Genomic DNA, 26,252 nt, shown 5'->3' with positions numbered 1-26,252 from the left:
CACAGGCGGAAACAGACCCTCCCAGGAGCTCTTCCGGACGCGGAGCGGCCAGTAGGATCTTACAGCCCGGAGATCGCAGCGGCGTCAGGACAGCCAGACGCACTCGAACCACCGAGCCGCCTGTGCGCAGGCGCCGGGGCCGTTCTGCGCACGCGCGCCGCTGGCTCCGCCCCCTCCCCTCGCACCCGCCCTTGTGGCGCCTTCTTCGCGCCCGTCTCCTTCCCTCACTTCCGTCGTTTCCTGGCGACGGCCGTAAGTGGCTGGCGGAAGCGGCCCACGAGGCCCGCCGTAAACGGCCCCGCTCGCGCCACTTCCGGCCGGCTTCCGCAGGCAGCGCTGGTGGGCGATCGTGAGGCGCCCGAGGACGTTCCCCGCGGCCCGAGTCATGGAAATCCCGCTGCCGCCCGACGGTGAGGCCCAGCCCGACTCGGGGACCGTTGCTCTGTTCTCTCCCTGCGTCCGCCTGGCCCCGGCCCCGCCTCCTGGGGTCGTCGTGCCTGCGAGGGGGCGGGGCTCGGCCTCCGGAGTTGGCCTGCGGCCTCCCCGCGGGACCCCGCGTTTCTCGCGCGTGGGTGGCCCCTGTCGGGACCCGTACGAGGGCGGCCTCTCCGCGGCCCGCCCCAAGGGACCCTTGCCCGGCGGACTGGGCGCGCAGTGCCAGGCCCCAGGTCTTGGAGCGGCCCCGACCGACGTCCCGCGTGGCCTTTTCTCCTCCCTGCAGACCAGGAGCTTCGAAATGTCATCGATAAGCTGGCCCAGTTCGTGGCTCGCAACGGGCCCGAGTTTGAAAAGATGACGATGGAGAAGCAGAAGGACAACCCGAAATTCTCGTTCCTTTTCGGAGGCGAGTTCTACAGTTACTACAAGTGCAAGCTGGCGCTGGAACAGCAGCAGCGTGAGTTCCCCTCCCCACGGTGCGCGCGGGTCGCCCCTGCCTCTTCAGGGACCTTCCCAGCCGCCTTCTTTCGGGGTGCTCTCGCTTTCCTTGTGACTCGGGGCAGCTGGGTCCTCACGATCCCTGCACGGTGAGGCTGCCGGGCCAGTGTGTAATGGAGATCGCGGTGGTTGGAGCCTCACCTGGACTGTGGGTCGAGCATCCGCTATTGAGGACCGGGATCCGTTGGACCAGAGCGGACTCGTCCGGTGGCCCCAGGGGAACGTAGTGGCTGCTGGACTGATGCCTGCAACAGTCGCTGCTCGGGCCCGTGTCTCTCACTCCCGCCGGCTTTTGGTGCATTTCCGATACCTGCAACCAGGCAGGCGGGAGAGATTTTTGATAGCGCTCCTTGGCTTATTCATTGCCGTCAAATTGCTGCCCAACTCTTGACGCCCCCTTTGGGGCGGAGTAGAGCTGCTTCATAGAGTTTACTAGGCTTTCAGAAACAGATTGCCAGGCCTTTCATGGCACCACTTGTTTCATTCACCAACCTTTCGGTGGGTAGTTGAGGCACCCGGGGCCTTGAGTTTGTTTTTTGTGCCTGCAAGCAAGTTGGGCATCGGATTCTTCTGGCCTTGCCCTCCCAGAGTCTAGGATGGGACTGGTAGGGGCAGCTGGCTTTTGGATGGTGTGCAGTGATCCCCAGGTAGTGAGCTTCCTGAAGGCAGGCCTGGTCCCCACCTGTCTTGCTCTGTAAACCTGCTGTCCCTTTGTAAGTTGTTAGGTGGTACGTGTCTTCCTTGGCTCCTGACTTGTGGTGATTCTTAAGCACAGCGGTCAGGGGATTGTAGTCCGCAGGGTTTGGGGAAATCGGTTGGCAAGCTTCTCCTTGTCCTCTCGATCGGGAAGCTTTGTTGGAGCCTGTTCAGCATCAGAGTAATGAGCAAGCGTCCCCAAAGAGATGGGTGGCAGCTGCGTGATAAGGAGTGTTGGCCAGGAATGGACCCTGCCCTCTTTCCTGAGTGGAGGTCAAGAAGTCTACCCTAAGCCACCACTGCCTCCTCCTGAATGCAAAGGGGGTTGTCAAGGAGAGGAGCAATGGAAAGGGACAGCTCCCTGAAGATCCAGCTGACCTGGCTGCATCGGAGTCCTGTTCTAGCATGTAGCATGTGGGCACTCTGAACATTTGCATGCTCAGTGTGCACAGGCACGATGACACCAATGGAGTCCTGGCCCTGGACCAGGAGGCCCAGTGTGGTGGGAGCATCTCAAAGGCCAAACCAGCTGCCTGGGCATTGGCCCTGACTCCTGTTGACGCCACAGGCCTCAGAGTAGAACTGTGTCCCATAGGCTGGCAGTGGCTGGGTTTTTGAAAGTAGATGCTCGCCAGACCTTTTTCTGAGGTGCCTGGCTGGACTCAAACCTCCTACCTTTCTGTTTATAGCCAAGCACATTTGCCATTTGTACTGCCCGGGGACTCCAGTGGGAGTTCTGGGGTGTTCTGTGCCAGGCTAGCTTTCCTCCCTGGCACAGGGATTCTTCTGGGCCTTGGTGAGGTGTGAGTGAGGCAGGGAGCCGCTGCCTGAAGAGGGGGGTTAAATGCCGTGTGTGCTGCTGCTGCTGTGTTTCTGGACAGAGCTCTCTCATCACCCGGCTCCCTGGGTCTACACCTGCTGCTTCGGGGGTCTGAGGCATGAGAGAGCTGGGTTTGGCTTGTGGCATGTCACATTCTCGGAGGCAGGATGTGGAGGGTGGCCTGGGAGACCAATGAGAAGTGAATGCCTGGTGAGCAATGGTAAGTCAGGGTGTGGGGGGAGTAGGGCCAGTTAGGTGTTGAGGAGGAGGAAAGTCTCCCTGGATCAGTGCCTGGCTGGACTGACCAGGTGGTGAGACCAGCTTTCTCTGTGAAGGGGCTCCAGAGGGCTGAGACTGGGAGCTGTCCTGAAGCTTGGTGCTGTAATGGGGAGGGTGGGTGCTCACTTCTGGGATGGGGTGGTTGAGGAAGAACTGTTTGCACAAGGGAGTATGTATCCTGGACAAGGGGACAAATCTTTGAGTGGCCTTTGAGTGGGCTGGGCCAAGAGTGCACAGAGGAAGGGCTGCTGGATGGGTGGGGGTTAGACTGCTGAGGGGTCTAGCATTTGTCCTGAGGGCTTTGGGGAACTCTGCAGGAACTTTAGAGTGGACGTAGGGCCCTTATTTATACACACGCAGTGCCCCCTCCTTTCCCCTTGTGGTCAGAGGCTGAGCCCCAGGACCCGTTGCTGGGGTAGGGTCAGGCTGTGCTGTCTTTTGTAATGTTTGTTGGTTCCGACTGTGTCGGCCTGGATTCGTGGCCTGAATAACTTCATCTGGCTTGGTGTGCTGTGGCCACTTATCTGCCTGCTGGCTGTAGCAGCTGGTTTGGGCCCCCTTGCTCCAATAGCCTCAGCCCACGAATCCAGGGGAGGGAGAAGTGGATGGGGGTAAGGGGGCACAATGTGTGCTCAGAGGCCAGTGTGGGTAGGAGTGGCGAGACAGCCCTGAGGCCTCTAGGGAGAGAAAGGGCTCAGAGGGGCCCTGCTGGGGTCCATGTAATACAGGTGGGTAACAGGAAGCCAGGGCCGGGAGTGGCCCTTGGTGGAGCAGGTCTGTGGGGAATCCGTCCTCATGGGTCATTGTCCTCCCCCAGTCATTTGCAAGCAGCAGGCCCCTGAACTGGAACCGGCCGCAGCCCTCCCTCCCCTGCCCCAGCCCCCTCTGGCCCCCACGGCGCCCATCGCACCGGCCCAGGGCACCCTGTCCATGGACGAACTCATCCAGCAGAGCCAGTGGAACCTACAGCAGCAGGAGCAACACCTACTGGCCCTGCGACAGGTATAGGTGCTCCCTCCCCATCCTGAGATGGTCCCAGGAGCGCCCAGGGCTCCCTGTCCCTCCTGTAAACCAGAGCCCCCAGCTTGCTGTAGGGCCCTGTGTGTTGGTGGGTGGTGGCTGTGGTCTCCCATCTCCTCTGTGCCTCCCTCTTGGCTCCTCACAGCTTGTCAAACACCCCCTCTTCCCCCCCCCCCCCGCGACCCTAGTGAACGGCAGGGACATTGTGCTCCTCTGGGCCTTCGTCTTCCCTCTAGCAGTGGCAGGGGGTGCATCACAGGGCCCTCAGCACGTCACCGGGCAGTCCTTGGGCCTCCCTGCAAGGCCCTCCTCATAGTCTGGCCCACCTGACCCTGCAGGAGCAGGTGACCGCAGCTGTGACCCACGCCGTGGAGCAGCAGATGCAGAAGCTGCTGGAGGAGACCCAGCTGGACATGAACGAGTTTGACAACCTGCTACAGCCCATCATCGACACGTGCACCAAGGACGCCATCTCGGTGAGGCTGGCTGCGGGGTGCCAGAGCATGGCTGGCCCATGTCAGGAGCCCCTGCGCCCTGCGCTGGGCTTGTGGCCTTCTCCTCCCATGAGCTGGGCCCCTTGCTCACTCTCGCTATGTGGCTGACACAGGCTGGTAAGAACTGGATGTTCAGCAACGCCAAGTCGCCACCACACTGTGAGCTGATGGCCGGCCACCTGCGCAACCGCATCACGGCCGATGGGGCGCACTTCGAGCTGCGGCTGCACCTCATCTACCTCATCAACGACGTGCTGCACCACTGGTGAGCCAACTGTTCCCCCAGCTTTACCTCTCGGCCGGGCTTGGCTCTGCTCCGGGTTCCCCTGTGGCCATTGGCCAGCAATTTGTTGGTTCCTGAGAGAGGCTATAGGGCAGCTGTTCTCAACCTGTGAGTCTACCCCCTTTGAGGGTCGAACGACCCTTTCACAGGGTTCGCCCCATTCATCACAGTAGCAAAATGACAGTTACGAAGTAGCAATGAAAGTAATTTCATGGTTGGGAGGTCACCACACATGAGGAACTGTGTTAAAGGGTGGCAGCATGAGGAAGGTTGAGAACCACTGCTCTAGGGAGACCAGGTATCTGGACCAGCCATCATGGGTATCATTGGGTGCACACTTAGACTGAGCTCAGCTAGGACGATTGGGGGTTCCACCTCCCCCAGTGGGTGGGGGCTGCCTCCAACTGCATCTGCAACTGCATCTGCAGCCTGGGCCCTGCCCTGTCTCAGCTTCACTTTGTACCCCAGCTGCTTCCTTTCCCCACTTAACTCCCTTGAGAGAGAAGCCACCGTCCAGAACCTTCTCTGCTCTCACTGCATTTTCAACTCTGCAGACCTGTCTCTCGCCTCTCCTCGGCGCTGTGCCCCTTTCGCTCTGGCTGTGGTTACCAGCGGCTCTGCTCCAGGGGCACTGGCCGCCCCCCTGCCTGCCTCCCACCCGCCCTCTGAGCCAGCCCAGGCCCTTGTTCTTCATGCAGCTCCCCTGGGAGTTCTCCCAGGAGCAGGGGGACGGGGTGGGTGGGTGAGAGGGGTGGCTTGGCATCGCTCATCTCTCCTGTCACTGCTGGTGTCAGGCCTGTGTGTACAGCCTTGACGAGGCCTGGCTGGGCAACAGTCTCCAGCCCCATGGTACCCCGTGCCCTCCCCTTGCCCCAGGCAGAGTTCATAGGTGCTGGCTCCCACTGGCTGGGTCCGTCTCTCCTTCCTGTCGCTGTCCCCCACACCAGCCCAGCCTCTCCCCGGGCCCCAGCCAGCAGAGGGCGTGGTGGCTGGAGCTGTGGTGTTGACAGGCATGTGGCTGGGTCCCGCCAGGGCCCTGACGCGCGGAAGGTCTCTCCCTCACAGCCAGCGCAAGCAGGCGAGGGAGCTGCTGGCTGCCCTGCAGAAGGTGGTGGTGCCCATCTACTGCACCAGCTTCCTGGCCGTGGAGGAGGACAAGCAGCAGAAGATTGCCCGGGTGCGTGCTGAGTGGCGCAGGGCAGGGCGCACATGTGGCTCCCCGACTTCCTGCTAACCCAGCTCTCCCCCTACCTCCCCCCAGCTCCTGCAGCTCTGGGAGAAGAATGGCTACTTTGATGACTCTATCATTCAGCAGCTGCAGAGCCCGGCCCTGGGGCTTGGCCAGTACCAGGTGGGCACCCGGCCCTGCCACCCAGGGATGTTGGTTCAGCCATTTGCATCCGAACCCAGGGCCCTGGAGCCAGGGGTGCAGAACAGCAACTTTGGGGTCCCTTCTCCCCTCCTGCTGATGCGGCTCTCTTAGTACACCTGGTCTGGTTGTTCAAGGGTCCACCACATTCAGGTGTGGAGGGAGCTTCCTCATAAGTACCACCCGACACCCTTGTCCCAAAGCCTGGAGCCCTCGGAGGGTGGGGCAGGGGCTGTTTGAACTCAGGTCCCCAACCACCATTTGTCCCCGACACCAGGGGGCCATAAGCTGCTGGTCACCAGATCCTGCTGTCTCCTTGGGTGTCCATGTGTTTACTGAGTAGTGACCCCCTGTGTGCTGGGCCTCAGTCCCCTGAGTGTGCTCAGGGCGTCCGTCTCCCTAGGCTGGGTTGCTGGGAGTCCGGGTGGCGAACCTCACTGAGGGCCCTGAGTGCTGGTCATCTCTCTCCAGGCGACACTCATCAGCGAGTACTCATCGGCGGTACAGCCGCTGCAGCTGGCCTTCCAACAGCAGATCCAGACCCTCAAGACGCAGCACGAGGACTTTGTCAGTAGCCTGGCCCAGCAGCCGCCACCCCAGATGCCCTTGCCACAGATGGACGCTGATGTGAAGGCCACGCCACCCCCTGCTGCTCCGCCCCCGGCCCCCACGCCTGCCCCAGCCATCCCACCCACCACCCAGCCAGGTACACACTTGCTACCTACCTGCCCTTGTCAGGATGATGGCCCTTGGGCCCCATACTAGGAACCTACATAGCCTATTCACAATCAGAGGGCCCGAGTGGGAGGGGCCCAAGACGAGAGTGAGGGGAGAGACACGGGCCCAGTCTGAAGACAAATGGGGAAGTTCAGAAACCTAAATGACCGGCTAACTTATGAGGTGGGATAAAGTCCCTGGTGATCAGCTCGGGCCTCTCCAGAAGAGAAAGGCATATTGTGTGGGAGCCAGGATCAAAGGGTTAAACAGACTGTGACGGGAACAGTTACTTCACACGTGCCCTAGAGCCGGGCAGTTCATATTCAACCCCCATGAGGTATGCAGACAGGGGCATGTCCTGTGCAGGCTGAGTGGTGGTGGCGAGTCTCTGTGGGATTGTCACTAGGCCGGAGTTGTGTGAGTGAGGTCAGAGGCGTTGGCCTGGTCTGGTGGCCCCTGGGTGATGGGTGAGTGTCTTGGTTGGTGGCACCCCTCACTGACAGCACCTCTAATCCTGTGGCTGCTTCCAGAGGACAAGCAGCCCCCCATCCAGATGCCTGGCTCTTCCGAGTACGATGCATCAGGAGGGGTCCAGGACCCTGCAGCTGCCGGGGCCCGGGGCCCTGGACCCCACGACCAGATCCCACCCAACAAGACCCCTTGGTTTGAGCAGCCTCACCCTGTGGCACCTTGGGGCCAGCAGCAGGTAGTTCTGGGAACCTGTGGGGGAGGGAGGGAAGCCATCAGAGCTCGGGCAAGTTGGGTGGAGGCAGAGTGCTGGCTGGGAGCCGTCTCGCGGGCAGAGTCGGGGCGGGTAAAGGTACACTGGTGGTACTTTGCGCCATGGGAGGACTCGATGCTTCATTCCTCTGGATGGCCGCACAGGTCTGCTTTTCACTGGGCTCTCTGGCGTTGGCACCATGAGTCTCCGGGTCTGCCTGACCCTGAGTGCGTGCCAGCCATTAACACCTGGCTTCTCGTGACCATGGAGCTCCTGGGACCACCCGGCACTCCCCCCACAGTCCTGCCTGTGCTCATTGGCCCGGCCTCCAGGGTGGCAACTGTCCACAGATGGCTCGCTTCTTCCCCAAGTGGCCCTGAACAAGGATTCAGGAACAAACTGTGCCTTGGGACAGCAGGAGCTCTCCTGGTGCCAGGCTCACCCTGTCATGTTGTCAGGGAGATGATGCTGGTGGGCGGAGCAGCACTGGGGGCACTCTGGGCAGAGGGCAGGCGTGGTGCTGGTGGGTGGGGCACTCAGCACCCCAGGACCCGTCCATCTCATCTAGCACCTGCTCTCTGCCTCACAGCCCCCCGAACAGCCCCCATACCCGCACCACCAGGGGGGCCCGCCCCACTGCCCACCCTGGAACAACAGTCACGAGGGCATGTGGAACGAGCAGCGCGGCGGTGACCCTGGCTGGAGTGGGCAGCGGGAGGCCCCCTGGAGTGGGCAGCCCGAGCCCGGCTGGAGCGGCCAGTTCGAGGGCCCCTGGAACAGTCAGCACGAGCAGCCGCCCTGGGGCGGAGGCCAGCGAGAGCCGCCCTTCCGCCTGCAGCGCCCGCCGCCCTTCCGCGGGCCCTTCCCGCCCCACCAGCAGCACCCACAGTTCAGCCAGCCGCCGCACCCTCACAACTTCAACCGCTTCCCACCACGCTTCATCCAGGACGACTTCCCCCCTCGGCACCCCTTCGAGCGACCCCCCTACCCACACCGCTTCGACTACCCGCAGGGCGACTTCCCCGCTGGTGAGTGCCAGGGACGCGGCTGGGAGGCCAGGCCTGCAGAGATGGTTCTAGCACGGGCTGCGGCACTCTTGTTTCTTCCCCGCAGAGATGGGACCCCCCCATCACCACCCTGGCCATCGCATGCCACACCCCGGGATCAACGAGCACCCGCCCTGGGCTGGGCCCCAGCACCCTGATTTTGGGCCTCCTCCGCACGGCTTCAATGGGCAGCCCCCCCACATGCGGCGTCAGGGGCCCCCCCACATCAACCATGACGATCCCTCCTTGGTGCCTAATGTGCCGTACTTTGACCTGCCCGCAGGGCTGATGGCCCCCCTCGTGAAGGTACGTGGTCATGAGTCCCCATAGCTGGTGACCAACATAGCAACAGTCCTGGTAACCGGCTGGGGGCGGTGGCAGGTTGAGGAACCCACAGAGCTGAGGCTTCAGCCCTGCCACGCATCTCCTCACTCCAGTGGCCCGCCTTCTCTAGCGCCTCGACTGCCCCTGCCCCATGGGACGCCCCACAGGGTGAGGCGAGGGGCCCGGGAGCTGGGGACAGCACACTGCAGTGACACTCTGCTTGTGCTGCAGCTTGAGGACCACGAGTACAAGCCCCTGGACCCTAAAGACATCCGCCTGCCACCCCCGATGCCGCCTAGTGAGAGATTGCTGGCTGCCGTCGAGGCCTTCTACAGCCCCCCCTCCCACGACAGGCCTCGGAACAGGTATAGGGGAGACAGGCTCAGGGGGGGGTGTGTAGTGACGCAGAGACAGCAAGTCCTTTGGGAGGTTTAATTCAGGGGTCGGAAAGAAGCGTGGTGCGGGCAGGCCAGAACCACCCTCTCCAGCCCAGCCAAAAGCTCCTGCCCCATAGCTGGCTGGGTCTGCCTAGGTCACAGCCCCTCGCTGCCCCATTAGGCTAAAGACAGGTCTCTGGTCATCTTGGCCCAGCAGCAGTGTGTGGGGAAGGCAGGCTCGCCCTCAGCGTTTGAGTGGCTCCTGACCCACAGTGGACTGCCAGCTGTCCCTGTCTCCTGACGGAGCCAGTCAGGGGAATGCCCTGTCTTACAGTGAAGGCTGGGAGCAAAATGGCCTCTATGAGTTCTTCCGAGCAAAGATGCGGGCCCGGCGGAGGAAAGGCCAGGAGAAGAGGAACAGGTGAGGTCCCGGGTCCTGTCACATCAGGAGCATCACCTGTACGCCAGGAGGAAGGTCCGGTGCCCAGGGCAGAGGAGGGGTGCTCTGCTCAGGCCCTGATGCCACCCCCTCTCTCACAGCGGGCCCTCGAGGTCGAGGAGCAGGTCCAAGAGCCGGGGGCGCTCGTCCTCCAGATCCAACTCCCGCTCCTCCAAGTCGTCCGGCTCCTACTCCCGTTCCCGTTCCCGCTCCCGCTCCTACTCCCGCTCCCGCTCCCGCTCCAGGTAATCGGGCACCGAGCGGGCAGCTGGGGTGGGGGCGTGCCCAAGGCTGGTCCTGGCCGGCCCGTGCGTCACAGCCTGCTCTACTGTCCCAGGAGCCGGAGCCGGTCACGCTCCTCACGAAGCCGTTCGAGGTCCCGGTCCCGGTCCCGGTCCAAGTCCTACTCCCCAGGCAGGAGGCGACGATCCAGGTCCCGGAGCCAAACCCCGCCGTAAGATTTTTGCTGTAGCTGTCCTCTGGTGCTCATTGCGGGTAGCTGGGCCCTGCGCGCCGAGCTGAGTGGTAAACAGTGGGCATCAGAGGGCGCATGGGCTGGGGGGGTGGTGGTGGCAGGCCGGTCGGTCACGCCTCAGTCACCAGCGCTGAGCCCTGGCAGTGGCGGGGCTGCATGTTCTCTGACTTGTAGGGTGCCACGAGCTGGCCTCGGTGCCAAGTGTGGGCAGGGTTGTGCTGAGGCAGCCACGGTCTGGCTGAAGAACGGCAGCGAGGACAACGGCCGAGCCTGTGATGAGTGTGCGTCCACCGGTAACGGTGACGCCGGGTCCGCCACATGCTGTAACGTCCTAACTAATCGTGGCCGTGGCTTTGTGAACACCATGACCTGTCTTGGTTTTAGTTCCTCGGCTGGTCTGGGTTCTAACTCTGCACCGCCTGTCCCCGACCCCAGGCTCGGAGAGGAAAACAAGGGACACCAGATGCTGGTGAAGATGGGTAAGTCCCCAGCTGGCGGCAGGCGGGTGCTCTCTGAGGGGGACATGCACACACACTGCCTGCGGGTCCTGACCCTGTGCTTGTCCTCCAGGCTGGAGCGGATCCGGTGGCCTCGGCGCGAAGGAGCAGGGCATCCAGGACCCCATCAAGGGCGGCGACGTGCGGGACAAGTGGGACCAGTACAAGGGCGTGGGCGTGGCGCTGGACGACCCCTACGAGAACTACCGCCGCAACAAGAGCTACTCCTTCATCGCCCGCATGAAGGCCAGGGACGAGTGCAAGTAGCAAGCAGCCGCTGTGGCACTCAGCCACCGGGACCGTCCACTGAGAGGCAGTGGACGCTTCCGGATGGTCATGCCAGGCCTCGCCCACAGCCACCTTCATGCAGGGGGACGTGCTGCGGGGCGACGCTGGCCTCTGGTTTTCCTTACAGTGAAGTGAGAAGCCCCAGGCTGGCGCTCCCGGGACACAGACTCGAGGCTGCGCAGCTCCACCCCAGCTCAGGCTCCTGGACCAGCAGGCGCCCATCGGACCAGCAGCCCGGGTGTCGCCCGCTTCCACCCCCGGCAGGAGGCAGTGACAGAGCCAAGGCCCGCGTGCGCGCGCACCCGTTTAGAAAAGGAAGCCAAAGCTGAAGCGGGTTTTGGTGGTTTGCTCCCTGGGGCTTAGCGTCAGGAACAGCTCCTGTCAGGGGCCCGCTCCGCAGACACACGGGCCTCACTTCAGTCCTTCCCGTTGGGGAGTTGCTGTGTTTTCAAAAATGGCAGGTGGCTGTTGCCTGGGCAGCAGGCTCTGAGGAGTGGGCTTGGGATCCCCCAGGGCCTCTGTCCCAGCTCAGTGCAGCTCTGTTTATTTGTACAGAACCATTTTTGGAAAATTCTTTTCAATAAGATGTAAAACCTTTCCAACTTTTGACCCCGATGGGATAGAACTTTTGATTTTGTTTTAGATTTTCTGTAGCTGTGAATAGTTTGGAAGTGTCTGATTCAGGATAATACATAAATACGTGCTATTAACAATTTGTGGGTTTTACTGTTTTGCCTTCAAATAAAGTTTTTTTTTTTTTTTAAGAACGGACTTGTTACAGCCTGTGTGTTTCTCTGACGTGTCACCGGCAGGTGAGGTGCGGGCACCTTCTGTGGGCTGCAGTTTGGAGCCGGGTCAAGGGCTCTGCCCTGGACTCGTAGCACTTGTGTCCCCCACAGGTAAACGCCCGGCCCTCAGTGGGATCCTGCATGCAGGTTCCGGGGCTACCTGCTCGTGGGAGTCAGGGAGCCAGGCTAGAGTGCCTGCTTAGCCGACAACCCCACACATGTCATGGTGGGGGGGGGGGGCAACATGAAGGCCACAGCCAGCCTCACCTCACACTCCAAGCTCCTTCTGCACCTCCTCCAGGGCTGCCTCCAGGGTCAGTGGGGCTGGCTTGTGGCACCGGATGTACTGTAGAGGATAAGCATGGCTGTCAGCCTGAGGATGGGGACAGCACCACTGTCCCCTGACTGCTCCTGGGGACTGGGGAGGGACGCGGAACGGAACGTGCATTTGCTGTGACAGGTGAACCCAGGACAGACCACAGCCTGACACCATGTCCGAGGTGTTGCTCAGGCTGGGCCCCCGCTGGCCTGAGGTCACACTGCCCTGCCTGGCTGCAGCCCAGGCCCACTCAACATTCAGTGCCCGCCCCCATGCCCAAGGGCCTTGCCGTCACCTCCTTGGCCTCCTCCAGAGTGTGGTAGTGGAACGTGTCCTGTTCCAGGGAAGCCAGGAGCGAGGCGTGCAAGTGGCGGTTGGCTTCCAGGAAGCGCTGCGTCAGGGCCAGCTGCTGCCTCAGCAGGTCATTCAGCACCAGCATGGCAGGGCTGTGGGCTGTCAGGGCTGCACAACACCCCCACCCCACCCCACCCAGTGTCACTCGGGCCCCGTGCCCCTGCCGTGCCCACCGCTGCTCCTAGCCACCCGTCCTGCAGTGCCTGGACGTGCTCCGGACCCTACCCTCTTGTATCCGTCCCAGCTGCTGCTGGCCGAGGCGGCAGCCCTGACCCCTCCAGCATCTTACAGAGAGCCCCAAGGGGCCGAGCCAAACTGCACCCGGGGATTTTCCCACGCTGCCAGACCTTTCTTCCGAAGTACCTCTGCATTTACCTTTGTTCACCCTTTAAGCCACCCAAACCCAAATGGCCACACCCGTTGCCCGTGAGGCAGCCCAGTTAGTGACCCCACCTGGGGCACAGAAGAACTGCCCCAAGGAAGCAGATAGCTGCACCTCTGTGGACTCGTGCCTGCCCCCCCCCCCCGCCACCTTAGTGCTGAATTGCTGCCCCACCAGTCCCACTTTAACCCCCGGGGCTCTTTCATGGAGATGGGACTTTGTACGTGGACAGGGAAACATGTTACTGTTAAATTTGGCCACAACAGGCCACCGTGGGACAGATGGGGCAGCATGGAGAGCACGACCGTGGCCATAGTCCACCTCAAACCCTGTGGGGAACAGAGTGGGAAGAGAGCATATGCGGATGAATCCTTTATTCTCAGATACGAAGAAGCCTGGCAGACTGGGTTTCTTGGGTGGAGGGAGACCTTCACCCTTGTGAATTGGAGACGAGTCCCAATCACATTCCCATAATTAATCTTGCTCCTCACCATATCCTCCCATAGTAGTGCTGCCTTAAAGTCACCCCTTACAAGCACGTGGCTGATTGCCGTGTGGCCGGCAGCTTTAGCTACAGGTGCAGACGCGTGCTATTGCCCTCCAGGCTCTGAAGACAGGCACTCCCCTTACCTGCCCGGGCACTGGTGTTAGGTGACTCCTCCAATGGACTCAGGGACCTTCAGGGTGGGGGCGGGGCTTGCACGCTCTCTGTATACAAGCCTTGATTGGAAGTATATTTTCTCTGTACGGACCTGGCTCCTGAAGTCATGGTGGTCCCGGAGGGGAGCACTTGCATGCCTTATCTTGTCTGGTATCTCCTCAATTGCTCAATCGCCCCATGGACCCATTTGATCGTGGGCGCTAGTACCCCAGAAAACCCCACACCAAACCTGCTGCCATACGTCAGCCTCCCCTCCCCCACGCCTGTTACAGGATGGAGCTGCTCCTGGGGGCTTTCCCGGCTGTAATCTTCATGGGACCTGGTTGCCAGCCTTTCTTCCCGTAGTGACCCTCCTTGGATTCAAAACGCCAACCTCTAGGTTGGGGGGTGAGCACAAACCGTTTGCTCAATTAGGACTCTTACTAGTAGAAGACTTGGTGGCATGATGGCTTACACGCCGGGCTGCTTACCACAAAGTCAGCAGCTTAAAACCACCAGCCGCTCTGCGGGAGAAAGGCGAGGCTCACTGCTCCCCTGCAGTTACCGTCTCGGAAACCCACGGGGCCAGTTCTGCCCTGTCCTACAGGGCTGCCGGGAGTCGGGATCGGCTGAGCACAACTGGACAGGACAGTCTGTACCGGACGTGTGCCAAGCCTGCTGCAGGGGCTCTGACGAACCCGGCAAAGTTCAAATACTCGTGGTTTCTGGGGCACCCTCCCCGTGTCCAGCTGTCCCTGGTAGCGTACATATCGATAGGAAATGGGAGGCTGACCAGAAGGGAACAGACAACACACCCTGTGGCCGGTGGGGACTCGGGCTCACTGGGGCACCTCTGACCGTGGCCAGGGACACGCCAGGCTGTTGCCAGGTCCCTGTGAACTGTGTGACTGCCCCAATGTTCCCTGAGTCAGGCACACAGCTTTGAATGGGCTCGCATCGCTGCCTGGGAGCAGGTCCTTACCTTCTATCGAGTCTGCACTAACCACATGGCTGGCGATGGGCGTGCAGTCCATGTAGGTGCCTCCCAGGGCAGGGCTGATGGCTGCCACCCCGGCGGCTGGTCAGGGACAGAAGGGGTGGTCAGTGGACGGGGCATGGAGCTGAGGGACTTCACCAATGATTCACCCAACAACAGGTCTGAGGAGGGCGCCCTCTGCTCTCCCTGACCCTACGACCGCGCTTCCTGTTGCCTCTCCCTCTTTTCTTGTTGCTCCCAGGTTTCCCTGGCTCGGTGGAGTGGGACGGCCCAGTGGGTGGGCCTGTGGCCCCCAGAGGCAGCAGTCTCTGCAAGCCATGTCCCCTGAGGCTAATCCATTGCCGTCAAGCCCACCCTGACCGGTGGTGGCCCCGTGCGGACTGCGGCACGGGTCTGGCTGCAGTCCTGGTGCCATCGGGTTGGTGGCCTTTTCTCCCACCGTGTCACCCAGCAGGCCAGTGGTCAGGCCAGACCTGCCTGGCTGTCCTTCCCTCTCACCTCTTGACAGCAGGCCTCGCTTGGGAAGCCAGCGCCACGGGGGGGGGGGGAGGCGGGGGGGGGGGGGGGGGATAGAGGAAGTTGTAAGCACCTGGCCTGGATGCTGGGGAGGCTAAGAAACGCCCGGTGTAGAGGCAGTCCCTAGGGCACTGGGGTGGGGAGCAGGACCCTCACGTGGGATAAGCTGAGAGCTGGGGGCTGCAGCAGCAGACACTCACCCTCGGCCCAGCGGTAAGTAAAGGCAGGATCCGGGGTCTGCACAGCCATCTCCTTCACGACCACTCTGGTCACACCCTGGACCCGCTTTCTGCTGGCCTGGGGACTCTGCAGGAGATGGCTCCTTTCCTTGCTCCAAGAGGACTCCGAAAGGGCTTCCGAGGTCGACTCGGAGCAGCCTGTGGGCTGGGAGGGGGCTGTGCCTGGTGAGGCCTCAAAGTCAGCTGAGTAGGCTGAGCTCACCGTGCTCGCTGAGGGGTCCTGGGATGCACCCCCTGACTCGGCGCTCAGACGCTCAGAGACCTCGCTCTCCGTGGGGGGGGCCTCCTCACCGTCCCAGGGGACTGCGCTCCAGGCCTGGGTGCGTCGTGGGGGCCCCTGTCCAGTGGGCCCTTCTGACCCTGGGCCTGGGCGGGCCGGGCTTTCCCGCTGAACACGTTCTCCCTGAAATGGAGGGGCCGAGATGGGAGGAGTGTGCTCACTGGGCCTTGGAGTCTGCAGGGCCAGGGCGCCTGGTGGGGCAGGCCCAGAGTCCTGTGGGCATGCACCGCACACGACCGCGAAGGTGCCTTCACAGTCAGGCGGCCCACAGACAACCTGGTGCCTTTCACCACGCGTGTGTGTGACAGCTCAGCAGTGCAGTGTAGGGTGGCCACAGCCAGGAACGCCCCAGCACCCTGAGGAGCAGGTGCAGCCCAGGTCAGCAGTGCCCCTGGGGAGCTCCAGGTATCTCGGCTCCTCAAGGGAGCCACCATGCTCAGCTACTAATCTAACCCACGGCCACTGCGGAGAGAGGGAGTGGCGGTGTTTCCTGTAAAGACCACAGCCTGGGAGACCCCGTGGGGCGGCTCTGCATCGGATCCGCTCAGCGGCACTGGTTTGGGAATAAATGGGTGGATGATGGGGGTGTGGTGGGGGATGGACACTGGGGGTGCGGGTGGACGGCAGGGGGTTGGGATGGATGATGGGGGCATGGATGGACGGATTGAGGGTGGTTGACAGATGGGTGGATGGAGGGAGCACTAAGTGGATGGACGGACAGCTAGGCAAGTAGGCAGGTGGACAGACACACAGCAGACAGGCAGGCAGGCTCTCTTAGACAGGCAGCTTCTCAGCCCCCGTGTGTTTCTAGATCATTTGCTGGGGCGGGGCCCTTGTGCACTGTAGGGTGTTGGGGAGCCCCCCTGCCTCCATCTACCACATGCCAGAAGCAAGTTCTCCCCCAGGTGTGACCACCACAACTGTCCCCAGGGCGGGTTACAGACTTTTCTGGGAGCCCACTGCCCAGGCAAGGCACCATACTCACATCCTCAAGCAGGCTTGCCTCCTCACCCAGGGCCAGGGTCAAGTCCTCCAGAGGAAGGATGTTGATCCGGAAATCTGCAACAGGGGGCCGGGTGAGGGCAGCGGATGAGGACGGGCTGTGCCCGCTGAGCTGGCCCTGGCCTGAGCGCCAGAGCCCGCACACGTTCTCTGTGAAGGACCAGAGGGGTCGGTCAGGAGGGTGTCTCCACAGGACCCTCTGCCCTGGACAACCTTCTCACAGACAGGCGGCCCGGCCCAGGCAGAGGGTCAAAGAGGCCGGGAAAGTGTGGTGACCGACCCGCCCTTCCACGCAGGGCTCTCTACTTCTCTGGTGGCCTTGAAAATTCACAGCCACGGCGACACGGGAGATACAATCCATACTCAGGACGGAGCTTATTTGGGAAGTAAAGGCACCCCCTCGGGGGTCAGGAGGCGTGTGAGCATGGGCTGTCTCCCTCCTTTAGGACAGAGCAGCTCTCTGCAGGCAGGATTCCTCTGGGGCCCTGAACCACTCTCTGCTCCACTCTGGGGAGGGTTACAAAGCCCTGCTGATAAAGTGCCTGGGGGAAGCCTACTCCGCCAGCAAGCCTCCTGCAGCAAAGCGCCCTGTTCTTTCTCATTCTTTGGGCTGGGGCACCCACTATAGCAACATTTCTTGGTGTGCCGTGAAGCCCACCATAGCTACTGGGCACTGGTCTCCTGGTTCTGCTGCCCCTGACCCTCTGCTGCCGGACTCCAACTTGCTCGTTGCCGCTTCTCTGGTCTCTAGCCTGTGTCTAGGAGGTGCTCCGAGCAGAGACCCTGGGTTCAAAAGTGCTGCTCCCACCCTGGCTCGGGGTTCTGGTGGCAGTGAGATTTCCTTTTCCGGTTCTGGGAGGCTCATCTGAAGCTCATTGGTAAGCACACCTTATCAGTCCCCAACTTGGGGCTCCACACTCCTAGTTATGTAGCCCGCCCTGCTGAGCTTCATCACTTTATTTGTACGATCCCCTAGGTGAGCCACAGAACCTTTTATTTTTTTTTAATCATTTTATTGGTGAGATAGTTAAAGTTTATTGTGCCAACCTGGCCATTAAACACATGGGTTAATTGGAGGGCGGAGAGATAAATGGCTCATTGTGCCTCGCCTTTCTAGTTCTCCAGTCTCTTGCTTTCTGATGATCAGGACAGGGTGCAGCTGCCTTAGCCAGTTCCCTGCTTCATCTGGCAAGGCTCACTTCCTGCAAGACATCCCCAAGGAGAAGCCACATGGACCTACTCCAATGCAGCCCTGGGTGCTGGAGCGCCTTTGTGGAGACCCCTGCCAGTGCTGAGATGCTTACACGTTCACTGACTTGGCTTTCCTCCTGCAGTCGGCATCATTGCATCTGTTTTGTGAGATGGAGGGGGACTTTGTGGACCGGTGTTGGACATCTGGGCTAATGTTGGACTTGTGGGCTTGGGCAGCGCTGGCTTGGGATATTTTCTTGATGCGCACTTGTCCTTTAGATAAAACTCTTATACAAATGAGTTTCTGTGGATTTGTTTCTCTGATGTACCCAGACTAACACAATTGGTGGCTCTTACAGCTCTTACCACGATCCGTATTCACATCCATTGTGTCAAGTACAAACAAATTTGTACATTTGTTGCCATCATCATTCTCCACGTGGTCCCACACTATCACTTTGTAGATGGCACAAGACCATGGTGAGGAAGGCCATAGAAAAGCACTCCCCGCAGCACATCCACCCCTCCCCCTGTGCCCCCAGCGCTCCCGAAACCAGCTCAGTGCCAGCTTCCCCCGCCCCCCAATGCCAGGACCTTCAGCTCCATCTCTGACTATCATTGCAGTTCACGGGGCTGGGGGCGGGGGGCAGGGGAGGTACCGAGGTGAGGAGACGAAGCCTCTGGGGTGAGTCACTTCGCCCAGCCAGGGCCAAGGCAGTGGGGAAAGTGCTAGACCGCCGCTCTGAGCAGAACACCAGCACTGCGCTGGCCAGCCCAGCGGTGCCACACCGACTGTGGCCCCTGGCTTGTGAGGACTGCACCTTGGTTGCCCAGTGGGGGCCGAGCCTGCTCTGGGGGTATGCTCTGCCCCATCCCTCAAGGAACGGGCGGCAGCAGCAGGCCAGCAACCCCGAGGCTGCCCAGCCAACCATGGCCACGCTTGGCAGCTGCTGGCACCCCATGTGGACTCATGCCAAGCCTCTGGTGCAGACAGACTGCTCCACAGGGGGCTCTAGGCTGGGACGTCACGGGAAAAGGAGCCCTGTTGCCCGGGTGGTTTAAGCTGCCCGCTGAGAGCTTGGTGGTGTGCAGGACCAGCTCTGTGGGAGAGAGGCGGCAGCCTTGGAAGAAGGCCCGTGGGCAGTCCTGCCCAGTGCCACCAGGGTAACTGAGAACACTCACTGCCGTCGGGTCACTGCTGGCTCATAGCAACCCGAGACTGGAAACCCGTCAGGGAGTGGAAAGCCTCGTCTTGCTCCCACAGAGCGCTTGGTGGTTTCCAACCGCGGACCATGCCGACTCCTAACGTACCAACCACCTAGGATCCTCGCTCAGGCTCGCTGAGAGTCGGAGCCTTGGGCTGGGGGGGGGCCCCGAGGTCCCAGGGAGTGCCAAGCACCTCACTGCCTCTGACGGGGACGAGGGTCGTGCTGACACGCGAAGGCATGTTTCATCTGCACTTGTCAGGGTCTTGGGGCTCTTCCTCTGCATTTAAGAACGGGGCACATGTTGCTTTTACTCAAAGAAAATTTGAAATGGAATTTCTCTGGGTTACCAAAAGGAAAAAAAATTCCAAAATCAAACCCATTGCTGCCGGACTCAGCGTGACCTCGCGTGTGCTGTGCACCGTGACCTTGGGGTCGGAGGCCAGGCTTGCCTTCTCAGGTGCTCCCAGGTGGGCCTTAGGGCAGGGGGGTGCATGCTTAACCATGTTTGCTGCTCCTCGTTCCTAGGGGTCAATGCCCTGGCATGGGTCAGAGTTCCTGGACAAAGATTGTTCAGGGCAGGCAAAGCCCTTCCTGTCTCCTCAGCCAGGGCAGCGGGTTGAAGAACGGGGGTGTGACCAGGCTGCCACTCTCCCAGGGGGGCCACCCCGCGGCCTTGCCAGCCCCCACTCTGCGCCACACCGGGGCTTACCGTTCGTGGTGGTCTCCGACGACCCCTCCTCGGAGGGCCCAGCCTCACTCCTTCTCGGGGAAGACGGGAGCGAGGAGCGGCGCCTCATTCTCCACGCAGGGCCTGTGGCCGACAGTCCTGATGTGCGGGAGGTTGTCCTGCCGGGACTGGGGGTCTGTGGGGAGGACGTTCTGGAGCGGATCCGGGGCGGGGTCCAGCTGGCTGACCGCGTGGATGGTGGCCGTGGCTTCTGGAACAGCTTGGGGCTGGGAAGCTCCTCCCCAGAAAGAGACGGGTCTGCCGGTCCCACTGTGACTGGGACCTGACGTGACTGCGCCGGAAATAAAAAACGACGCATTACAAACGCGGGAAAACCGGGTCCTGCCCAGGACCAGGCCGTACGTGGAGTGGGGGCGGGTGACCCAGGCCACCGAGATGGAGCTGCCCCCTCGCCCTCTTCTCCCCTCGTGGCTGCAAGTCAAGGTGGCGGAGTTTCAAGATGGGAAGGAGATCCCTCAGTCCTTTTCCTCGTTGTTAGTAAACCCACCCGGGTTCTAAGGGAGAGGCCTGGGCTGCAAAGGGGTTCTGGGTCATCAGGTCAGGTCCACCCTCCGGGACCTCGGAAGAAAGGCCTGGCTATCTGCTCTGGCCTCTAGGTTTTGGTTGAAAACCCCCGCAGAGCAGCCCTGCGCAGACACTTTCGTGGGGCTGCCCAGAGTCAGAGGTGACTGGGCGGGAACAGGCCTCCTGACTGTGTCCTGAAGGGACCTTGGGAAAAGCAAAGGGGCCTAGGAACATACCGAGGGGACTTGTGCTTGGCTCGTCCCACGGGCGTCTGTCCTGGGGACACCTCGAGCCCTCCGCCTCCCTTCCTCCCCGGAGGACTCCAGCAAGCTTCCCAGCAGCTCCCTCATCTCCTCCTCGTCGCTGTCGGGCGCGACGAAGGGCCTGGCAGGTGCCCGCAGCGCGGGTGCTGGGAGAGCCCGCTCTGCCCCCGGGCGGGCTGCAGGGGCTGTGGGCTCCTCGGCGGGGGGCTCTTTCTTCTTGAGGAACCGGCTGCCCGGCCCCCCGCTCTGTGTCCGGCCGTATCTCTGCGAGGCTTTGTCCGTGGCCTGGGAGGAGAGGTCAGCTGCAGCCCTGGCCCTCGCTGGCAGGCTGGCCTCCGAGGTCTGGGGGTCAGATTCGGCGTCTGATGGACTCTGCGGCGCCTTTCGGCTCCGGAACTTGGTCTCCAGCTGGGCCAGTTTCATGAGGGCGGCGCTGGCCCGAGTCTGGGAGGTGGAGGGGGGTACCTTGAGACCACCCCCCAGGAAGGGGCTCTCCTTCGGCACCAGGTGCCTCTCCCCCGGGGCCTGGTTTCTTTTCAGGAAGCGGCTCGGACTGGCTGCTAGTTTGCTAAGACCCCGGCGGGCTTGGAAGTTTCGGATTGCTTCCATTCTGGAATCCTCGGAGGAAATGTCACTGAAGTCGCCAAACGGGTGGTGCGCGGAGCGGGTGCCTTTTCTTCTGGATGCCATTCTGGGGAGGACGCGTCAAGGCTGTTTGCACCCGGCCTTTGGCTCCCTCCAAGGTCACAGTGCTGGGAGCCCCACCCCCCAAGGGGTCTGCCCTGGCCACCCCCCCACCCCACCCCTGAAGCCACTGAAGAGGACGAGAGTGCCTTGCATGTTGCTAGGATGTTGAACAGGTGTCGGCAGAGCCTCCACACCGAGAGACCTGGAAGAAAGGCCTGGCCATTGCTCAAGCTGTCTGTCGCTCTCCCAGCGACGACCCTATAAGGTACTGCCCCTGTGGGTTTCCTAGACCGTGAATCTTTATGGGAGTAGAAAGCCTCCTCTTTCTCCCAAGGAGCAGCTGGTGGTTTCAAACTGCCGACCTTGCAGCCAGCCCCTCAAGGAGCCACTAGGGCTCCTCCATAGGGCAAAGGGCTCCTGAAAATCAGCCAGTGAAAACCCTGTAGGGCATGAGGCTGCACTCCACACGGCCCCTGGTGCAGGGTTTGGGGCTCAGCACTAACCGATCACCACTAGGCGCCAGGCGTTAAACACGCCTCTGTAGCATGGGAGCGAGCGGCCCCTCCGGGGTTGGGAGCTGCGGTGCCCTCCCTCCTGTCTCTTCCTCACAGTGCTTGTGAGCCGGCTACCATCGTGGGACTCGGCTGGGGCCTGACGTGGCCGTGCCGTCAGGTGGACCCTAATGAGTGACGACACAGGTGACCGAGTGGAACTGCACTGCATGGTTTCTTGGGCTGGGATCTTACAGGCGCAGAATGCCAGCTCTTGGTCCTGCGGAGCCTCTGGAGGGCGTGCCCTGCTGGCCTGTGTCACCGGGGAGCCCACCCACTGCCACGGAGCTCATCCTGACACATCCCCAAACCGCCAAACTGGCTGCCACCAGGTTGTCTCCAATTCACAGCCACCCTAGCAGGCAGAGCAGGGCTGCTCCTGTGGGTATCCGAGACTGTCGCTCGTTAAGGGGTGGAGAGCCTGGTCTCTCCCTTGCACAGGGGCTGGTGGTTTGGGCCTGCTGATTTTGTGGTTGGCAGGTCAATGGGTAGCTCCCTCCGCCTGGGCTGGCTCCTTCCAACTCTGCATAGAGTTGATAGAGTGTAGGGCAGCGGTGCTCAACCTGTGGGTCGCGACCCCTTTGTGGGTAGAACGACCCTTTCACAGGGGCTGCCCGGTTCATAACAGGAGCAAAATGACCGTGATGAAGTAGCAATGAAAATAATGTTCTGACTGGGGGGGTCCCCACCACATGAGGAGCTGTCTGAAAGGGTCACAGCATTAGGAAGGCTGAGAACCGCTGCAGTCGAGAGTTTCCGAGGCGGACAGCCTTCTCGTTCTCCTGGGGAGCAGCTGGTGGGTTTGAACCGCTGACCTGATGATCAGTCGTGGCCAGGGCACCGCAGATGGAGCCCTGGTGGCACAGTGGTTACTCACTGGGCTGCAATCTGCATGCTTGGCCGTTCAGGGTCGGCAGTTCAAAACCAGCAGCAGCTCCACAAAAGACAGACTGGGATCGCCACTCTCGTAAACCCACAGGGGACACTAGAAGTCACGTTGACTCGATGGCAGGGAGGTAGGGAGGGGCAAGGCCCTCTTTAAAGGTCACTCCTGGCCTGAAGACCACATGGACAGTCTACCCTTCTGACCTCGCCTGACATTCGCTGTGCCCCGGCCGAGCCCCGCTCCCAGCCGCACCCCTACGTCCACGTCAGCTCACCCACAGCAGCAGTGAGAACGCTATCCTACTGAGAGGAGGAGGATTACTGCTCTGGGGAGGCCTGTGGGCAGACGCGGCATCCTATCCCCGAGCCTGTTTGTGACGTACTGCCTGGACAGACAGGGTGCCTTTTCTGGGCAGACACATGTGCACAGCCATCACATCTGGACCCCCCTGCAACGCACACCAGCCACTGTAAGACCGACCATGGTTCCAAAAGGTATCAACGACTTGAAAAGATTTTTAAAAACATCCTAAAACTGATGGTGGTGAACAGCGTACAACTCTTCTTGAAGTGAATTGTGTGACGTGAACTACAAGCTAATAAAACTGTTGAAGAAAACAAGGTTTTAAAATAAGATCACAGCGTGTGATCAGGTATCAGGCACCAAAGAACAAAAAATCCTATCATTGTGAATGAGGGGGAATGTGTAGTGGGGACCCAAAGCCCATCTGCAGGCAACTGGACATCCCCTTATGGAAGGGTCACAGGGAGGAGACAAGCCAGTCAGGGTGCAGTGCAGCACCGATGAAACATACAACTTTCCTCTAGTTCCTAAATGCTTCCCCACCCCCACTATCATGATCCCAATTCCACCTTACAAATCTGGCTAGACCAGAGGATGTACACTGGTGCAGATAGGAACTGGAAACACAGGGAATCCAGGACAGATGATCCCTTCAGGACCAGTGGTGTGAGTGGTGGGAGGGTGGAGTGAAGGGAGGGTGGAGTGAAGGTCGGGTAGAAATCGGGAACCTATCGCAATAGAATCTACATATAACCTCCTCCCTGGGAATGGACAACAGAAAAGTGGGTGAAGGGAGACGTCGAGCAGTGCAAGACATGACAAAGTAGTAATAATTTATAAATTATCAAGGGTTTGTGAGGGAGGGAGTGTTGGGGAGGGAGGATGGAAAAATGAGGAACTCGTACCAAGGCCTCAAGTAGAAAGAGGATGTTTTGAGAATGATGATGGCAACAAATGTCCAAATGTGCTTGACACAATGGATGAATGGATGGATTGTGATAAGAGTTGTACGATCCCCCAATAAAATGATTAAAAAAAAAAAGAATTGGAGTTTTAAGAGCGACCAATAAAAACTATTTAGAAACAAAACAAAAAGCAGAGCATGTGTGGGAGCGTGTGCTGTGCCCCTCTGTGCTGTCATTCAAGAATCCACACGTTCACTCAGCGCCCCCGGCCCAGCAGCTCCCTACCTAGGAATTCACCGGCAATCGATCTCTCAAAGATGCACGGCCAAACATATGCCCCACGGGAGTCCTAGCTCCAAAATACAAGATGGCTCTACAACTTCCCATCCCAAAGACAAACAACCCAATCAGAAAAATAACAGGCCGGGGACTGGAATGGACCTTTCACCAAAACGACGTGCAAAGGCCAATGCCCACAGGAAGGGGTGCTCACCCTCACGAGCCAGCCAACTCTCAAAGGCCCCCTCACTGCCATTGAGTCAATTCTGACTCACAGTCACCCTAAGGGGCGGGCTGACCTGCCCCTGTGGGGTTCCAAGGCTGCACACCTTTAAAGGCGCAGAAAGTGCCAGGCAGTTTGGAACCGGTGACCTTGTGGTTGGCGGCCCAACAGGTAACCCACTACACCACCAGGGCGCCCGTGATTGACTAGCAGGGAGATGCAAATCAAAGCCACAATGAGATACCACCTCGCTCCTTGAGAGCAGTGATGTTAAAAAGCAAAAACCGGGAAGAAGGTGATGGAGCGGAGGCACTGGAAGCTCCTGGCTTGGTGCCCACACCGTTGGTAGTTGCTCCCAAAAGTTGAACCCAAACCCCCATATCTCACTGCCATCGTCTTGACTCTGGATGCCAGCGGCCCTACAGGACAGAGGAGAACTGCCCCTGGGGGTTTCCAGGAGCAAAGGCCTCATTGTGTGTGTGTGTTGTGTGTGTTGTGTGTGTGTGTGTGTGTGTGTGTGCTGGGGGGTGGTGGTTTCAAACTGCTAACCTTGTGGTTAACAGCCCAAGGCATACCCGCTGTGCCACCAAAGCTCCACAAACCACCAAGCGACCCACTCCAAGGCGTATGAAGGGGCTTCACAAAGAGCTATGGAACGGCGCAATAGAAAGAGAACGGAGAACCGCTGAGGTCCGTGAGATCAACTCAGACGGTGAAAAACTAAGCCCTCAAACTCCAAAACTCACCACCGGCAAGTTTATTCTGAGTCATGGTGACCCATGATACAGCCATTACAAAGGATCGGGGGATCATTTCTCTGGGTCTAAACAGTCAACACTTACCCTGCAGCAAGGGGGAGAGGGAAGTAGATGAATGAAAACAGAACAGAAAGGTGGGTGCTGACGCACTGTGAAAAATATAGCCAAGGCCACTGAGTAAGATGCACAGAGACCTTTACATAGGAACCTAATTTGCTGTGTAAACAGTCACCAAAAGCACAATATCTTTTTTAAAAGGAAAGAAAAGGAGAAAGAGCGAGAAAGGAAGGAAGATAAATTAGTTCTCAAAACTTTGAACATATGACCCGGCAATTCCACTCCTAGGTATGCCAAGGGGCTTCAACAAGTTTGTGGGAAAGTCCCATCATCGTTTAATTCCATTTGTCCATGAACTCCTGGAAGCGCCCTTGTATACCTAAGAAAACCAAACTATATCTACACAAAGATTTGTATGCAAATGCTAATAGCTATTATCTTAACACACCAAAAATGGCAACAACACAAACAGTCCAATAACTGATGAGTGAGAAGCAAATTGTGGTCCAGCCCTACAGTGGATTATCATCCAGTCATTAAAAAAAGGAACAATTAAAGAGACATGCGACCACATGGATGAACCTCAAGCATATCATGGTAAGGGGAATACAGGCAGGTGGAAAAGGCCACACAGTGGCTGATGATTTGTATGTAATGTTCTGGTCAGGCCATGCAGTGCGGGGACAGAACCTGAGCGGAGATGGAAGGGATCTTTCTTGGGGGATAGGAAGGCAATGATGGGCTGACCACCTCGGTAAATGAACTATAAATCTCTACATCTGTGCCTTTAAAAGGCGTCCCTGGGTGGAGTGAACAGCGAAAGTGCTCAGCAGAGGGAACCCACCCCGGGGCGCGTGGGAGCAAGGCCTGGCGGTCCACTTCTGAACATCTATCATGGCGCTTCCAGGGGCCGGGAGTGATTCTAGGGCAGCTGCTACAGGTCCGTTCAAAAACTCAGTAAAGTTATCCAAAGTAAACAAACAAAACTTTGAAGAATGGCCTCTGCTCTTCCCCTAGACCCTGGATGCAACCGTGCATCAGATCACGCTCCAGCGGGGCCCAAAGAGCGACACTGAGCCTCGGGTCCGACGGACCCCCCACTCCCCCAGCCCCCCAACCTCCCCTCCGCGTGGTCCTACCAATGCATCTTCCAACAACGCCCTCTTGCCCACCCAGTCACTCTCCCGAGCACATCCCCGCCCCTCCACCCGCTGCTCAGCCCCTCCGACCTCCTCCCAAGTTGTCTGCAGCCTCGGCGCTCACAGCAGCACTCAGGCCGGACGGGGCCTGTTGCCCAGGCAACCGCGCAGGGGCAGAAAGACTACATCTCCCAGCCCGCACTGCGCTCCGAAGACCAAAGGCGCGGCCGGTCATAATCGCGAGGCATCACG

The 26,252-nt window shown here is 60.0% G+C and overlaps 2 protein-coding genes across 7 annotated transcripts; one reads left to right on the top strand and one right to left on the bottom strand.

The window, feature by feature from the left end:
• Window positions 1–279: 279 nt before the first annotated feature.
• CHERP (calcium homeostasis endoplasmic reticulum protein) lies at window positions 280–11,548 on the top strand. Of its 5 annotated transcripts, none has more exons than XM_075548571.1 (17): window positions 280–410; window positions 722–895; window positions 3,549–3,733; window positions 4,090–4,227; window positions 4,359–4,510; window positions 5,561–5,705; window positions 5,790–5,879; window positions 6,369–6,603; window positions 7,145–7,320; window positions 7,925–8,363; window positions 8,449–8,687; window positions 8,937–9,070; window positions 9,393–9,503; window positions 9,623–9,766; window positions 9,859–9,975; window positions 10,381–10,475; window positions 10,567–11,548. In XM_075548571.1, exons 1-17 carry the CDS (start codon window positions 386–388, stop codon window positions 10,758–10,760), a joined length of 2,793 nt encoding a protein of 930 aa, XP_075404686.1. In that variant the 5' UTR covers window positions 280–385; the 3' UTR covers window positions 10,761–11,548. The 5 variants fall into 5 exon arrangements, with proteins under 5 accessions (XP_075404686.1, XP_075404699.1, XP_075404713.1 ...); XM_075548584.1 differs by having other exon boundaries at window positions 286–410; window positions 5,594–5,705; XM_075548598.1 differs by having other exon boundaries at window positions 287–410; window positions 5,594–5,705; window positions 9,417–9,503.
• On the bottom strand, window positions 9,129–26,174 carry C1H19orf44 (chromosome 1 C19orf44 homolog). Of its 2 annotated transcripts, none has more exons than XM_075548608.1 (9): window positions 26,091–26,174; window positions 20,186–20,903; window positions 19,407–19,716; window positions 16,282–16,355; window positions 14,978–15,419; window positions 14,247–14,342; window positions 12,184–12,350; window positions 11,837–11,915; window positions 9,129–10,696 (listed from the first exon to the last, which is right to left on the bottom strand). In XM_075548608.1, exons 2-8 carry the CDS (start codon window positions 20,900–20,902, stop codon window positions 11,838–11,840), a joined length of 1,884 nt encoding a protein of 627 aa, XP_075404723.1. In that variant the 5' UTR covers window position 20,903; window positions 26,091–26,174; the 3' UTR covers window positions 9,129–10,696; window position 11,837. The 2 variants fall into 2 exon arrangements, with proteins under 2 accessions (XP_075404723.1, XP_075404730.1); XM_075548615.1 differs by having other exon boundaries at window positions 9,129–10,039.
• Between the last annotated feature and the right edge of the window lie 78 nt (window positions 26,175–26,252).

This window comes from Tenrec ecaudatus, chromosome 1 (assembly GCF_050624435.1).
Source record: "Tenrec ecaudatus isolate mTenEca1 chromosome 1, mTenEca1.hap1, whole genome shotgun sequence".
Classification (NCBI taxonomy): Eukaryota; Metazoa; Chordata; class Mammalia; order Afrosoricida; family Tenrecidae; genus Tenrec; species Tenrec ecaudatus.
The sequence above is the reverse complement of the archived record's forward strand: the minus strand, read 5'-3'. Positions and strand labels throughout refer to the sequence as shown.